Genomic DNA, 18,463 nt, shown 5'->3' on the forward strand with positions numbered 1-18,463 from the left:
AAATTCAATTTGCACAAAACTCATGCATGTAACAGAGTTCGCGAAAACTTATTTCGACCCGTCGGTCATGGGACCGACAAAGCATGATTATTTGTCAGTCCTACAAAATCTGTCAATTTTATCCTGAAATAAAATTAATAACATATTTTATCAAAAAATAACTTTATTAATATTAGTTTGATTCTTCGCACCCACAGGCAAATAAACAATGAAGGACCAGTTCAGGTCTTCTGATTGTTCTTATTTAAAGTCATCTTCACTATCCATTTCATCATCTGAATCGCTTTCTCGGCTGTTACAGTATTTGTTTGCTCCATTGAAGGGTTCAATCGCTGATTGTTTGCCAGGGATGGCTCTATGAACAAATTTAGAAGGCCACGTGTAAATCGCCGCTTTGGTTTGTTTATAATAAATCTGTAAACCAGTACCTGAAATTGGCAGCGGGTACATCTGATAACTGATGTAAACACTTATTGGAAACAGGTGCGGTACATCTAATAACCGATGCCAAAATATGCACTACAACGGCCGTTTTTACATCGGTCATCGGGACCGGCACTAGCCTTCAAAATACTGGTCCGAACCTCATTTTGACCGATAGGAATGACAGGACCGACCATTTTCGCTAACCCTGATGTAAAAAGACTAAAATTGTGCAACATTTTAAGATAAATTGATGAATTCAAAATACTTAATTATACAATGAAAAATGATTTTATGAATTTTTCTTGCAAGAATTACACCTTGACCATATATAGGTATTGTGACTTAACTGAAAATGAAAATAGATAGACAGTTTACTGAACAAAATATGTGTAGAATACATTTATTTATATTTAAAATATAATATTATCGAGAGAAGGGGGAACACAAATTTATAAGCAAGTGTTCAAGGGAAGTAAATACACACCCATTTCCCTCGAGTATATTTATGTTCACATGCATGTATAAAAGCTTGATTTATGAAAATGAAATTTGCTTTCATCAATTTGTGGTCTGTTCCCTTGATTGTGCTAGAAGGGGAATTGATTGTGCTAGAAGGGGAAGGTGTTAGTCACATCTACAATATGTATATATTCCATTAATTGTGCTAGAAGGGGAAGGTGTTAGTCACATCTACATTATGTATATGTTCCATTAATTGTGCTAGAAGGGGAAGGTGTTAGTCACATCTACATTATGTATATGTTCCATTAATTGTGCTAGAAGGGGAAGGTGTTAGTCACATCTACATTATGTACATGTTCCATTAATTGTGCTAGAAGGGGAAGGTGTTAAGTCTCATCTACATTATGTATACATGTATAATGTAGCTGACAGTTCTACTTTTTTCCAGGCATTAGAAGATGAGGGACACAACCCAGAAGAATATATGTTTGAATCTCAAGATAATAATACTCCTAAGAAGACCACTCCAGTCATTAAAAAGACTAAGTCAAGTAAGTCACCTTATACAGTAAACATAACATTGGGAATGGACATGGGGAATGTGTCAAAGAGACAACAACCCAACCAAAGAGTAGAAAACAGCTCAAGGCCACCAATAACATGCATTAAGCATGTTAAGTGAATCAAATTTGAAAATATTATGATCTTTAATCATGAATGATGGTGAGACTTGTTAATGTATTTTTCAAATGTTTTTTAATGCTCAAAATACTTAAAATCTTACATATGACAATTCAAAATTGAATGTTGGTTTCCCCTGTTTGACTGTTGGTGTTTTACACTGTTGGCTATATCATCATGCCATGGCAGCATGATTTCATTGCTGGAAGAAGTTGGAGTGCTTGGTGAGAACCACTGACCTTTCTGCAGTGAACTGGCAATCCTAGTCAATTAAGATGCAGAGTTAAATGCACCTGTCATATGCAGGTTTGGAAATCACAACCCCTGTGTTAACAGGCTAGTGATATTATAGATATACTAATTCAACTACTCTTCCAAAACAAAACATTTCTAATAGCATACATTTTTATATGTATACAGTCAAGGATATAACTCTATAGGGTTATTAGAGAAAAATAACATACATTTGTTATTGTGGACTGAAAAATCAAAGAACTGTGATAACATATGTATGTTACATGTTTCAAAGGGACAATATACATCATTAGTTTTGTTAAAATGTATACAAGTTCTATTGATATTACTATTGTCTTTATGTATACTTAACTATAGAAAGATATAACAGTTCATAGTTTGCCAATTATGCATAGTACACCTATATATGTTATAACAGCAAAAATATGCCTGTAATAACTAAAGGGTGTTATTACAGCTTCTCTACATCACTTCAAAGCATTTGCTCAGACATACCATGCATACATCATGCTTAATTACAATGTATTTTAATTTATTGTAAGAAATAATGATCAGAGCATGTAATGAGGTTCTGCGCAAGCTTCCCAGTAATTCCCAAGTGTCTCATATAATAAGTTACATGCCTTTAATAACTAAGCCTTGTTATTACAGCTAAGTTTATCCCTTAAAAGCCTTGTCTCATTGATTTACCATGGTTAATGAAAAATGTATTAATTTAATTCAAAAATTAGTTATCAAGGCTATGCATTTAGTTTCTGCACAAAGTGTCAAGAGTTCCCTAGAGCCCACTAAAAATTAAAATATTTATGATTTATTTTACAAATAACAAATAATGTTATTACAGATTTAGAAAATTTAAGGATTAAAGAGTAGACAACTCATGAAAGTATCTGTAATAACACATGCAAGATATTTTCTGTAACAACCCTATAGAGTTATATCCCTGACTGGTATAAGAGAAGTATTTACAGATAAATCAATCATAATTTAGGTAATACTGACATTATTATGTGGATATTTTCATGCCCAGCCCACAATGTTAGAGGGGCACTTTGTTTTCCAGTATGTGTGTCTGTACATCCATCCCCTATCGGTTCAAGTTTTGTTTACATGTACATTTTTAGGGTAGTTTGTGGTTACATTATCTTTAAGCTTTAAACACCTGGTCATTATGAAGCGAACTGTTAAAAAATATATGCCAAATAAGGATTTTGATCAGGATTTCACTGTTCACTTACATTTTGTAACAGTTTGTGAAGGTCATGGTGTCCTATGGACACATACTGTTCACTTAACAGTTTGTGCAGGTCATGGTGTCCTATGGACACATACTGTCTACTTAACAGTTTGTGCAGGTCATGGTGTCCTATGGACACATACTGTTCACTTAACAGTTTGTGCAGGTCATGGTGTCCTATGGACACATACTATTCACTTAACAGTTTGTGCAGGTCATGGTGTCCTATGGACACATACTGTTCACTTAACAGTTTGTGCAGGTCATGGTGTCCTATGGACACATACTATTCACTTAACAGTTTGTGCAGGTCATGGTGTCCTATGGACACATACTGTTCACTTAACAGTTTGTGCAGGTCATGGTGTCCTATGGACACATACTGTTCACTTAACAGTTTGTGCAGGTCATGGTGTCCTATGGACACATACTATTCACTTAACAGTTTGTGCAGGTCATGGTGTCCTATGGACACATACTGTTCACTTAACAGTTTGTGCAGGTCATGGTGTCCTATGAACACATATATTTTATTATTTCTGAAAATCAGATTAAATTCAGGAATATGGAAGAAAATCTGCTGGTCCTCACTATTATTTCAAGTGCAAATGACTTAATATAGTCTTATATAAGTACTGTTTATATTTTCAGGATTAAGTAAAGGAAAGGGAAAGACAAACGAAGTAAGTACCGATATTTAAGTCAGCCACCCCTCAAACTTTAAAACAGAGCTGCTGTTTATCAATTGAAGACTTATCTATAGCTAGATCTATTTATATTTAAAGACAAACCCTTATTTGCTATTGAACATGTTGATAGTTTATCAAATAGTCTGTCCAAAGCTATTGGAACTTTATTTTTCAAAAGGTATAGGTTTTTATGCCACTGCCTCTAAGCAAAAGGGGCATTAAGTGTTACCGTCTTTATTTTCTTTCCATCTTTCTGTCCTTCCATCTGTCCATTTTTGTTTCCCCACTCTAACTTATGTTTTACTCATCCAAATTTAATGAAACTCAAAACTCACAGACAGTGTTGGGCATTGAAGCACTTACCGCTCTAGAGTTATGCCCCTTTATAACAAAAATAGTTGTACCTAAGACTAGAACAATAGAACTCTTTAAAAACTAGCAGCTTGAGTGGGAGCATTCATGTCCTTGAACATATTCTTTTATTTTTTTATGCCCTTGCCGTAGCTGTGGGGGCATTAAGTTTTACCCTTGTCCGTCTGTACGTACGTACGTCCCAAAATTGGTTTCTGTTCTCTAACTTGAGTTTGCCTCAACCAAATGTTATGAAACTTATACACAATGCTTATTACCACAAAACACAGATCTAGTTTGAATTTTGGTGGCGTCACTTTAACCGTTCTAGAGTTATGCCCCTTTATAAATGGAAAAATTGCAAAATATTTAGTTTCCGTTCTCTTACTTGTTTGCCTCAACCAAATGTTATGAAACATATACACAATGCTTATTACCACAAAACACAGATCAAGTTTGAATTTTGGTGGCGTCACTTTAACCATTCTAGAGTTATGCCCCTTTATAAGTGGAAAAATTGCAAAATTTTTAGTTTCCGTTTTCTAACTTTAGTTTAGGAATTTTTAAAATTGGAGTTATCTTCCTTTGTCCATGATTATAGTTGCATCAACTACAATCAATGCTTTATACAATGCAATGTTTAATTTTGACTTCCACTAATAAAACACAGATCAAGTTGAATTTGGGTAGTGTCACTTTAACCATTTTTGAGTTATGTCCCTTTATAAATCGAAAGATTGCAAAATTTTTAGTTTCCATTCTGTAACTTTAGTTTGCCCCAACCAAACATTATGCCTATACACAATATTCATTACCACAAAACTAAGATCAAGTACAAATTTTTTGTTTCCGTTTTCTAACTTTAGTTTGCCTCAACCAAATGTTATGAAACTTATACACAATGCTTATTACTACATAATACAGATTAAGTGCGAAATTTGGTGGCGACACTTTTACCATTCTTGAGTTATGTCCCTCTATAAACATAAAAATTACTGAATTTTTCGTTTCCGTTCTCTAACTTTAGTTTGTCTCAACCAAATGTTATAAAACTTATACACAACTGTTCTAGAGTTATGTGTGTTTACAAATAGAAAAATTGCTGATTTTTAGTTTCTGTTCTCTACTTAAGTTAGCCTCAACCAAATGTTATGAGACTTAAACACAATGCTTATTACCACAAAACTCTGATCAAGTTCAAATTTGGGTAGCGTCACTTTTACTGTTCTTCAGTTATGTCCCTTTATAACTATATGATATGCAAGCGGGGGCATGATCTGTGTCCACATGTGGACATTCCACATTTACCTTGCAGTTAAAGATATCACATTCGATTTTATTGTGTGAATAATTATTTTTTCTACAATATTATTTGACATCAGCTTATTAACCCTTTCGCTGACGAATCCCGGTTTACCGGGATTCACGCTTCAGACAGTTGAAGATGAGTCCCGGTTTACCGGGATCAGAATACCTCTTTTACATTTCCCGCTAAAAACATTGAAAACACAAGTTATCTTCTTTGTTGAATACCCGGATGAAAGTGTAAACATGGCGCTTCTGTTTGTTGAAAACTGTGTCAAAATCAGATGAAATTTACGGTTTTTACTAGAATTTGAAATAAGGAAACATTTTTTTTAAGAATATGGAAGAATTGAAGCCAGACTAGTATACTTTTTATACAACCGCAAAAAAATTTTGCAGTCGTATATTGGTATGACGTTGGCGTCTTCATAGTCGTCGTATCAAGCTGCGCCCAGCGGAGCATTTTATTTGACATAAAATGGCGTTTTATGTACAAAAACACTTTAGGTGGACATTGTTCCGTGTAAGGAATTTGTACAACCTTGTTGAATTTTTCAAACTTTTGCCTTTTTGGGTTAAAAAATTACGATTTTGGGTCAAAAAGTCGAATTTCGAGAATTTCATCTCTCTAATGCCGAAAATTTGCAAATTTTGATTTTTTATGATCAAAACATTAACAAAACGGTGTCCATGGTGTAAGTGAATAATATAAAGACATAAATAACTACAGACAAGTTTTTATTGATATTTAATATGAAGATCTCCCACTTGTGTCATAATAGCCAGGGAAGCCATCGTCTCAGAGTAGCTTCTGTCAGGCTGGCTATCGGTGAAATGGTTAATTGTGCTGAGGTTTTTTGAAGGAAATTTCATGTCGACTCAAGAATCAAGATATCGCTATGTTTACTTCTGTTTTCATGTCTGCTGCTAACTGCAATGCATTGCATAAAAATCGTAGCCTTAGGATTAATGTTGAAATTAAACAAATAAGATTGATTCTGACTTGGAAAGGTAATCTTCTTACTGTATTATGTTATTTATATGGTCTGTTTTAATGTTGGTAAGTCTGTTTTAATGTTTTCAAGATTAAATTGTGTCTTTTATTTTGTCTGGGAAAAGTGTTATCTAGTAGATTGTGTAATTAACTCCTACAGTTTCTAACCAAGTCCTGAAAAACTTCACAACAAATATTTATTTAAATGGCTTGTTATCTGTCGTTTTAAGTGTTTTGAATACAATTTTAAGTTGAGAAAGTTGAAGAGAAAAAATTTTATTGCATAAAACTTGTTTTTGAATTAAAGGTTATCATGCATTTCAATTATGATTTGCCGTTTTACACAATGATTTGCAGTTTTACTCAATCTTATGATGAATATTTATAGAAGCGATATTTCATGATTTGATTTTAAATGTTTGATATTTTTGCCAAATATACTGTATTCAACAAATTTTTTTTTTAAATTTACAATTTTATTTTATTGAAGTTTGGATAATGTATTCAAGATAATGTTTTTTGTATGATTTAAGCTGTTTTATTGTTCTGAAACTTAACATCAAAGTTAAGAAAAGTTACCATAATGTTCTTCCGCCATCATGTAATTCTAAAGGCAGTTCACTCAATTTAACCTATAGTTTTGTTTAGTGTTTTAAGTTGAAACGCTGACTTACAACAATTACAGTACATGCTGGAACCTGCAGTCTCTTTAGTGCTTTTAGATGTGGAACAAAATAGTCATTATGTTTACATCTGTCATGAATTGAGAAAATTACTGTGATTATAAGATTAGAATAAGGAAATGTGGTATTATTGCCAATGAGACAACTACTGTATCCACCAGAGTTCAAATGATAAAGATTCGTCGTGTTTAGGCAATTATATGTTACCATATGGCCTTCAACGATGAGAAAAAGTCTTTAAAGCTTGTTTAATAAAAAAATGTGTGATAGGATAAACTTCGCAATGATTTTAACTAGCATTCAGTCTTCGACTCAACCACAGGCCCACCAGCCTAGGCTTGTAAAAACCATCTCTACAGGCCATTAGAATCTAACTAAAAGTTTTGTAAAATTCAGTCAGACCTGTAGATTCAAAAGTTTATTGTGAAGACAGAGCATTATATTTTGTACCTGTTTTTATACGCCCGTTTACGGGACGTATTATGGTATACCGTTGTACGTCCGTCGTCCAATAATTCAAAAACGCTTTAACCAATTTGCATGAAACTTTACTAAATTGTTTATATCTATTGATGTGAGCTCTATTTCGTTTTTTATAAATTTTAGATTTTACGTTTCAGAGCTATGGGGTTTTATTCTTCAAAAACGGGGGATTTTCCTGTTTTCGGACAATAACTCAAAAATGCTTTGAGCAGTTTTCATGAAACTTTGGTGACTGCTTTATTTCTATTGACGTGATCTCCCTTCAGTTCTTTTATAAATTTCTGATATGACATTTAGGAGTTATTGAATGTTATTCTTTGAAAAAGCGACGGGCGTATCATGCGCTCATGGCGCAGCTGTTTATTTTGGACATGAATCAGGTTATTAACTTGGATTAGTGGGCTGGGGGATGCTCAGGCTGCTAGGGTATTTTCATGTAATAACTTAAGGTTCATCATAACAAATGGACAAATATGGCCGTATTTTCACCTCAAAAACTACTCTGTGTACAGACTTACCTGTGCAGTTTGGAAAGTTTTAAGGCCTGGCATCCACTAGATATATAAAAGTTAAATTTATTTTGTATATCAGAAAGATAAAATCGTTTTTGGATTTTGATGGGCATTTTTTTCCTTCCTGCAGAGGGTGTAAAAATAAACAAACACCTGAATTGCATTTGATACTGTCCACTCAGTTTCTACCTTTAACTCACCTATAGATGTGTAGATATCTATTGTCCATGCCAATCAAGGACAATTAATACAATACAAACCAGTTGTTACCTGAGAGGGAGCATCTCAAAGTTGTATCCCAACTTAGTTAATTTTTACACCTTCTGCAAGAACGACAAAAAATGCCCATCATAATGCAAAAAAGATTTTATCTTACTGATATGCAAAATGAAATTAACTTTTATATATCTAGTGGATGCCAGGCCTTAAAACTTTCCAAACTGCACAGGTAAGTCTGTACACAGAGTAGTTTTTGAGGTGAAAATACGGCCATATTTGTCCATTTGTTATGATGAACCTTAAAGAACTGTTCAATTGATATAATTTTTCAAATTTAGTAAGTTGTTAATGATGTCAAAATTCAAATTTCATATATATGGCCACAGACCACAATTAATTCCCCTATTAGTTCTTTATAATGTTTTGTCGCATTAAAAAAAATTTACTTGCTTTTTTTGTCAAATCTTTTGTGTGTGTAATGTACAGTACAAGTCCAAAAATAGTTCAGCCAAAATGGACGTCACACTTAACTCCGAAGCTTTCATGCTTCTTTTTCTTTTAATTACATAAACACATTTTTCTGATGACAGACAGAACACCAAAGGTGGTTCAGTTGTAAAAATTACCCTTTCAGGGAATTACAGTGAAATAGAATGATTGCTGTTGATTAAACTCGTGCCCTAAAGGAAAGGGTATACATGAACTTGACTACCTCCATTCAGCTGTCTGTCTGTCGTTGACACAATTCTCTCCCATTTTATCTCAGCAACTGCAAGTCAAAGTTTCTTGTTATACATTATATGGCACCAAGCTTAAGCCTTATCTTGTCCTGTAATATCACAAGTTATTGTGTGACATGTTTAATCTTCCTTTCGTGTAATTCTTCCTGTTTGCCAAAACACTTTTATATTTAAAATGTCTTATATAGTTATAAGAAGATGTGGTATGAGTGCCAATGAGACAACTCTCCATCCAATTGCATATATATATATATATATAATTTTCCAGCCATGTACCCATTCATTGCTAATTGTTATGTCATATAGTTTTCAATTCTTTCAATGTTCCATTAATGTTTGACAAAAATGTATGTCTTTGAAATATGTCCTGCACATATTTAAAATTTTGATCACCTTTTTCTCATCTTCTACAAGTAATATCTTCTTGAAACAATAACAAGAAGAGGTGGTATGATTGCCAATGCGACATGTATACTACATCAGGCTTCAGCTTGTTAGGTGACATGTTTTCAATATTTTTCAATGTTCCACTAACATAGAATAGGGATGGAAACAGCCAATGTGTCACAGAGACAACATTACAACCAGACCAACAAGCAGAAAACTGCCAAAAACATTACTATTAAAGTTGGGTAGGATTAGCATAATTTGTGAGAAATAGCTGACGTCTTGTTTCAGGTGATGACGCCCCAATTTTACAACCTGTCACATGATATCTATTGAAACTATATGTATATACAGAGAAGCTTTTTCAGTCAACATGAAACACCCACAATCACCAACATTCACTGTGAACAATCACCAGCTAGAGAGATTATTCGCTGAATTGCCCTCTGTGTACTGTAAATCCATTAGCTCTTCGAATTCTTAAAAAAAGTTTTGCTGATGACGCAGCATATTGATACCCTTAATTTCTAGTTCTAGTTCTTATTAGTTCTTAAACTCATTGAGATTACAGTTGTAACGGTACTAGCAGTTAGAAAAAGTTTTGCTGATGACGCAGCATACTGATGAACTATATTTCAAGTTATAAATAGTTCGTTAAATAATAGAGCTTACACATTGTAAGGTCTATTTTTTTTTTTATTTCTTTAATAAACACATGTTGAATTTGAATGGATCTTATATAAGTTCAGAACTCTATCTCTTGTATATATTGACTTGTTTTATTGGTACACAAAGAAGAAATCCATTCATGGAAACTTTATCCTGTTGCAATATACATACGCATGTATATGCATATATATATATATCTATAAAATGCTTTTGAATTTAAGAAGATGGTCTCTTTTCATTAAAGTTGAATGTGTGACCAGTTCAATGGAACACACCCAAAGGTCATGTAGTATTTCTTTTAAGAAATGTTTTAAAAATGAAAGAAATAGATTGATGTTATTTCTCATGTTCACATAATATTGGACTGTTAACAGAAGAAAATAAATTTGACCAGAATTAGAATTTCCAAACTTCTGGTTTCAAATAATCCATTGGTATCAAGATCTGGTACATTAGTACTTCTTATAGGATTAACAAGGTTAGTGAAGTGTAAGGTGAAGATATATGAATAATCAGCCCATAAACAGACCCTGATATATTACATAATGACAAAAAAAAAGAGGCTTATTGAATTTTGTTGATTTGATTACCATAATTTAAGTAGTCAAAATTGATAAATAAAAATGATGAAATAACTTGAACATATAATGTTAGATGCGCTAGTACTAACTACTTGATTAAATTTTCATGAACAACAAGAAAGAAAAATTTGTTAGAATGAAAACAGAAAAATTCAGGAGAATCCCTCCACCCAACCCAACCTCCAATCCCCATCCACCTTTATAAAGGGAAGCATTGATAACTGATTTAACTCCCAGTATTTTCCAAAATTCAATATTAAGTTCTTTGGGATGGTTTTTTATATGCCCGTTTATGGGATGTATTATGGTCACTACAAAAGTCAAAAAGTCTGAAAAGACCAGTTTTTGTCTGAATTTGCATGAATTTTTACTCGACATTCTTAATTTGTCTGAATAATTTTTAAAAATTCTTGACATAGTATGAATTTGTCTAATAAGGTTCTTGATTTTTCTTGACAAGTGTCTTGACAGTATGAACATTGTCTTAAAATTTCTCGACACTTCCAGTATCATCTGATAAGAGTCTGGATTAGTCTCGACCAATTCTTGACTGTCTTAAATTTGTCTCGATCTGTCTTGACATATTCTTGACATTCTTAATAATGTCTGAATATGTCTCGACACATTCTTGACATTCTAAATAATGTCTGAATATGTCTCGACACATTCTTGACAGTCTTAAATATGTCTTAACACTATCTCAACAGTATAAATTTCGCCTGAAATGTGAACAGACTTATTCTGCACTGTTTATGACATTCTATTGCTGTTATATACTCCTTTTTATTATGGCTAAACTAAACTTTGAAGAATCAAGGATTAATTTGGTATATATAGTAAGATACCCTTTTGGTGCAACTAAGTTGTAATACCCTGAATAATCCCCCATGTAGTTTAATTTTGATTTATTTTTATTAAACATTTAAGTAATTGTTTTCACTTGGAATATAAGTAGAAGGTATTGACAAACAGCATTTAGATTTTGCCGTTCGCAAAACTGCCAGTCAAATTTGCTTTACTAAAAAAGGTGTCTTGTATCTCTTTTGGACCCCACAATTCATCTTTTGGGTTTGTGTAGCTAAAAAAAGAGGGGGGGGGGGGCTTTCGTTTAGGTCAAAGAATTTGTTCCCATCTTGATTCAAAAACCTTATTCATTTTTTAGAACCCAAAAACATTTTTTATTCATATTTGAGTGTTGAATTTTATAATTTTTTATCAAAAATAAATATTAATAAATAATAAAAAAACTCCTTCCTGAAAAGAAAAAAAATGTTTAGATCTATATTATGCATGTCTGTTTGAGAACCATTTCTATAGAAATCATTGATGGGACCCATTATAAATACATTTTTTTTATTATTCCTGGAGTAGATAATAATTTTCTTTTAATCTTTGGGAATTATTCAATTTGTTTTTATGTTAAAATAATTAACTTCATAATTTTGATGAAGAAAATCCATTTCAATTCAATTTTTTTTCATCAAAATGATGATTTTCATTTTCATCTACCAACAAGCTTTTGTAGTGGCATGGTCGGTCAACTGATAAGTTGTATGGCTGATTACAGGTAAAACAATAACTTCTATTTGACAGTTGCGTGTACTCTGGGGTGTGGAATACCTTAATTTTATGGGGAACATCCTGTCCATGTGTAATACTTAATATATTTCAACAGATGACATTACACAAATTTTTCTTCTGTTAAATGAATGATTTGTATATCATCATAATTTGCTATTTATATAAACCATATTTTGGTATAATAATTATTTACCATATCAACATTGAATATTATGAATGTAGAATGAAATATGTCTTCAGTATGATTGGTTTGAATCAATTAATTTATAAGATTTAGGAATCAAAATTTGTAATTATTTAAAAACCCACATTGAAATTGTTTTATATCAACACAACCACATTTGAATTATTTTATACTTTAGATTTCATAGCCATATTTGCATTTGTAAAAATATTTATATACCCAAATTTTTAATTATTTTACATGCCCAACTTTTATTTTTGTTGTAAAGAAGTGTAACTTGAAACAACAGTATATCATATAAAGAGAAATAAAGATTAAAGTTATATCATGAATATTGGTCATGATTTGTAAAACTCAGAACTGTCAAGTAAATTTAAGACACGATTCAAAATGTTCAGAATATGTCAAGCCATACTGAGAAAAAATAAGAATGTCGAGAATATGTCGAGAAATTTCAAGACAGTATTCAAATGTCAAGAATTTGTCAAGAAATTTTAAGACCATATTCAGAATGTCGAGAATATGTCGAGTAAATTTCATACAAATCTAATATAAATGAGAATTTGTCAAGAAAAATTAAGACACAAGTCATACTTTTGGAGAATGTCGAGTAAAAGTTCATGCAAATTAAGACAAAAACTGGTCTTTTCAGACTTTTAGACTTTTGTAGTGGGTATACCGATGTCTGTCCGTCCATCGTCAACATGTTGGACATTAACACAAAAAGGCTGTAACCAATTTGCATGAAACTTTGGTGAATTGTTTATATATATTGACGTGAGCTCCCTTTTGTTTTTTATAAATTTCAGATTTGACGTTTCCGAGTTTTGGGGTTTTATTCATAACAAAAAGGGGGATTTTCCAGTTTTCAGACAATATCTCAAAAACTCTTTCACCAATTTGCAACAAACTTTGGTGAATTGTTTATATATATTGACATGAGCTCCCTTTCGATTTTTATAAATTTTAGATTTTATGTTTTTGAGTTATGGAGTTTTATTCATTACAAAAAGGGGGATTTTCCAGTTTTCCGACAATAACTCAAAAATGCTTTGAGCAGATTTTCTTAAACTTTGTTGAATTGTTTATATCTATTGACTAAAGCTCCCTTTTGATTTTTTATAAATTTCAGATTTTAGGTTTACTAGTTATGGGGTTTTATTCATTAAAAAAGGGGGCATTTTCCAGTTTTCGGACAATAACTCCAAAAATCTTTCAGAAGTTTTCATGAAACTTTTGTAAATTGTTTATATCTATTGATGTAAGGTCCTTTTCAATTTTTATTAATTTCAGATTTTACGTTTACTAGTTATGGGGTTTCATTCATAAAAAAAGGGGGGATTTTCCAGTTTTCGGACAATATTCTTAAAGTGCTTTGAGCAGTTTTCATTAAACTTTGTTGACTGATTTATATCTAATAAGATAACATCCCTTTAGTTTTTTTATAAATTTAGGATATGACATTGAACTTTATTCTTTGAAAACGTGACGGGCGTATCATGCACTCATGGCGCAGCTGTTTAGTTCAATAATAAAATGCATCAGAATGTACTCATTTCGTTGATATACATGTCTGTTATGTAAACACATTGAAGATATTATCAATATTCATAATTTATAATATCTAATTTAATTTTGGAGATAAAGGAGGGTTTTAACCTTTGACCCAATGATAACGTATCTTGGTATCTTGCATTTCATGTTTTAACTTCTAAATAAGGGATTATAATTAGGTTTTGTTTATTTCTATAAGTTTATTCTTATAAACACATGAGAAGGTCTTTTTTAAGTGGAGTCTTCATTGAGAAGGTAAAATTATTAATCTGACTTTGTTGGTTCACTTATAGCTATATATGGACGGTGTCACTGTCAGTGACCGGTTCGTCTAGATTGTTGTTCAGTATTGAACTGTTCAGCTTGATAGTGCATAGTTAATTTCACTGCACTAAGGTTCCAACATTAAAAAGCCTGAAATTATATTTTTTTTATTTCAGTCATATTCAGTTCTTGAATTTTTATACATGTTAAAAGTAGCTTTTCTTAAAAAAAACGTCAAGTTGGAGCTATCTCTCTCTGAATATACTGGTCTCAAGTAAATGATTAAATTAGGACATACAGTTATCGGGTAATTCAACTAAAAATCACTCTTGTTGGTAAATTTCACATTGTTGATTCACATTAAAATATCTCTGTGCATTCGTAAATCAGACTATCAATTTTAGTTTTGTCTATAATTCTTATAGATTTGTATCTACATGTATCTACAAATACTTGAATGTGATTGGTCCATTAGAAAAAAATTCTATCATTTTCACTTTGATAAACCATTTTGCCAAAAACTACTTTTGTAACCTATATAAACAGTATGTTGATTTCACTTTGATATATTCATGCATGATGCACAGAATGTAATCCTGGGGTTCTAAGAAAGTTTAGAGCTATTTTCCTAATGCTTGTAACTTAAAGGTTTGGTTGGCTTGCTTGCTTTGTTTGTATAAATGTTTGCTCAAGCATTTTAGTTAAGATTGACATCTGCAATCAATAGATAGGCGGGGTTTCAGCTTGAATACATTATGTTATTGGATGCAGAGTATAATATTAATGTATACAAGCTCTATTGATTGCAGATGTCAATCTTAATTACAATGCTTGAGCAAGCATTTATACAAACAAAGCAAGTAAGCCAACCAAACCTTTAAACTACATAGGAAAATAGCTCGAAATTGAAAGAAAAAAATTACAATTGTCGGTTGGGAATTATAAGGATTAAACCGCTGACTTACAATTTGTACATATTCAGACTTTTATTCAGTTTGTGAGTTAATCAATTAGTTTCATATATATTATGACTGGCAGCTGCAATTTTACCCTTTTAATGACCAGCAATCATGCATACTGATTTTTACCTGCATCTTTGAAATTTTGTGTGTACTTCACCTCATCCAAGTATTTTTGACATGTTTCTAGGCATTTGTACACGTGTACATTTCATATAAAAGCTGACACCCTATTGCCTACAAATATGTTGTGTATGTGTACAATGTAAATTTAATTTTCAGTATAAAGTAATGGATTAACACTTTGCATGGATTCAGACAAAGGCACACCTGGAGCATGCTCCTACCTCTAAATTGTAATTTATAGGTTAATTTACCACAATATTTTTTTCAAAATTTGGTCCTCTAACACCTTATTCTCTGGAGCCCCCCTCTCATTAAATCCTGGAACCGAGTCTGAAGAGCTTCTGTTGATCGACTTTATAATACCAAAAATAAGGAAAATGTCCTAAAACACAGAAATCCTAGATTTCTTTTATGGAGAAAGAAATTTGAGTTGGAAATCTATTCTTAGATGGTAGATTATTTTTTAGTAATGACAAAACATAATCTTTTCTTAATCAGATATTCTGTAAAAGACTTGTTGAATCTCTATCTTAAAATGTTTTGTTAGAGAATCAAATAAAGGAAAAATCCAGAAACCCATATTGTGGGCACAGGAATTAGTACCCTAGAACTATTTGCACTGGAAAATAAAAAATGAAATTGACAAAACAAGCAATGACGTACATTACTTTTGTTGTTTTTTTTTCAAGATGAACCTTTAATGTTTAGATTAAACAAGAAAGTAAATTACCAATCATTATTTCAACATCAGTCTCCTTCGTTATAAAACTATAATTAGTTTGAGAGACCTTGGATATGTCGGGATGTAAAAATAACATGTTATGTCATAAATACCTGTTAGACTACTACAAAGAATAATTTCATATCATGTTATTGTTGTGTTGTACTCCATAAATTGATTTTCATGGTTGGCATACTATAAAGTGATTGTAGATTTTATATTATGGGCTATAAATAATTAATGATAACGGCTCAGTAATTTGTGACAAAAATAATTAGACAGTTCTGAGGACAAAACTGTATTTTACTGTCGTCACAGACAGTGGGAGTCTGCGTACTTGATTCTATTTTTGAGCCTGTTTGTTTCCGTACTCAAAACGGATATTTTTATGACATTGAATTAAGATCTTATGATGAAAAGTTCAGTTATTTAAACTGTGATGTAACATACATGATAAGAGAAATACAAATAAATGAAAAAGTTGTAATGTATTCTTTGATGATCGATCAGTTTATTTATTGTACTATCAGTCTATGCCAGTCTGGGGGCACAGATGTTTATCATTATATTTAGAGAGCAGGCTGTAAGGTTTTTTTTAATGTTGAACAATAAGACATACTGAAGTGTTGCTTTGTGATTTTATGAATATTTGTTGGACAAAGGAAGAGAAATTTAAGGATCTTTTAATTTTGATGATTTGAAAGAGAAAACTGTAATTTAAACCAAAGAATTGATGTGCTCAAGCTTGCATGATCAAAATAGTTCTTCTGTGGAATGAAAATTTGTGAATCGGACGATTTCTCTGGGATGGAGAAAATTGCCACATTGGAATATGAACACTTTTTTGGAGAGACTTGGATAGTTATGGTAAATTCTGGGCTAAGGCATTATAAGATAGTTTGTTACTTATGTTAACCATTCTACCTTTATAGCTAAAGGAATCACTCTATCTAAGTGGCTGTCTGTCTGTCTGTCTGTCATGTGCCTTGTAAGTGCGACGCCTCTAAACTGGGTGAATGAATATTTTGAAACTTTATCCAGTTGTTGAACACTGCCTTGGGTGTGCATAAAGGGAAATATTTTTGGTCTTACATGTAAAAGGGGAGTTAATCCTCAATATTGCGATAGGGGCAATAGTACCTTGCAATTGTAAGCCCAACAACTCTTAACCAGCTTGACTTATATTTATAAAACTGTTCATAGTTATAGAACATAACCTAAGGGTGTACATAAAAGACTAAGGAATATTATCCCTGTTCTACATGTTAAAGGGGAGATAATAAATAGACGTAAAATTATTTTTCGGCTGATGGTATTCTTCTTAATTTAGTTTGTTTACTCTTAGCCTTATTAACTAAATTTTATATGATTACAGCCACCAACTGACTTTGAATTAAGAATGTTTGCCACTCAGATTTTTTACTTTTCCTACACATTTGTAATATAGAGTGTGCATGACAGTTTTGTATTCAGCAATCTGAGTCTGTAAATTTTAATATTTTTTCAAAACATACATTTCAAATATATTTCTGACAAAATACACTTCTTGTTGTTTCTACTGCATTTGATTTCATATTTATATATGTTACATTCATAATTCATACAAAATTTCCAAAGATGATCATTTCCTGCTGAAAATTTAGTGTTTAATGATTTATTCTTCCTTTTAAAGCTCCCGCCGTAGCGGAGGGGCATTAAGTTTTACCCTTGTCCGTCTGTACGTACGTCCCAAAATTTGTTTCCATTCTCTAACTTAAGTTTGCCTCAACCAAATGTTATGAAACTTATACACAATGCTTATTACCACAAAACACAGATCAAGTTTGAATTTTGGTGGTGTCACTTTTACCGTTCTAGAGTTATGCCCCTTTACAAATGTAAAAATTGCTGAATTTTTCGTTTCCATTCTCTAACTTAAGTTTGCCTCAACCAAATGTTATGAAACTTTTGCACAATGCTAATAACCACAAAACACAGATCAAGTTCGAATTTTTGTGGCGTCACTTTTACTGTTCTAGAGTTATGCCTTTTACAAATGGAAAAAATGCTGAATTTTTCGTTACCGTTCTCTAACTTAAGTTTGCCTCAAGTAAATGTTATGAAAGTTATAAACAATGCTTATTACCACAAAACCCAGATCAAGTACAAATTTGGGTAGCGTCACTTTTACAGTTCTTGAGTTATGTCCCTTTATAATGTTATATGCAAGGGGGGGCATCATCTGTGTCCCATGGACACATTCCCCATTTATATTCATATTGGCTTTCAATCTGTATAAGAGAGGATAACTTTAAAAAATGATATCATCCATATTGGCATATTTGTTGCACAAAATCTGTTGTAAAAGTCATAAAAGGCTTTTTAATTAATGAAACGGAGAAGATCAAGTGATTTGAATTG

The 18,463-nt window shown here is 32.0% G+C and overlaps 1 protein-coding gene across 7 annotated transcripts in view; it reads left to right on the forward strand.

The window, feature by feature from the left end:
* Window positions 1–18,463, forward strand: part of LOC127709235 (scaffold attachment factor B1-like) — a 93,314-nt gene that overhangs the window by 6,263 nt on the left and 68,588 nt on the right. For 6 of the 7 annotated variants that reach the window (XM_052214640.1, XM_052214637.1, XM_052214638.1 and 3 more), the window contains exons 2-3: window positions 1,337–1,439; window positions 3,713–3,744. In XM_052214640.1, coding sequence (XP_052070600.1) covers window positions 1,337–1,439; window positions 3,713–3,744 — 135 coding nt within the window. Of the gene's footprint in view, window positions 1–1,336; window positions 1,440–3,712; window positions 3,745–16,608; window positions 16,931–18,463 lie in introns of those variants that run through there. The other variant, XM_052214643.1, reaches the window with a different exon arrangement.

This window comes from Mytilus californianus, unplaced genomic scaffold, assembly GCF_021869535.1.
Source record: "Mytilus californianus isolate M0D057914Y unplaced genomic scaffold, xbMytCali1.0.p SCAF_7, whole genome shotgun sequence".
In the NCBI taxonomy this organism is placed as follows: domain Eukaryota; kingdom Metazoa; phylum Mollusca; class Bivalvia; order Mytilida; family Mytilidae; genus Mytilus; species Mytilus californianus.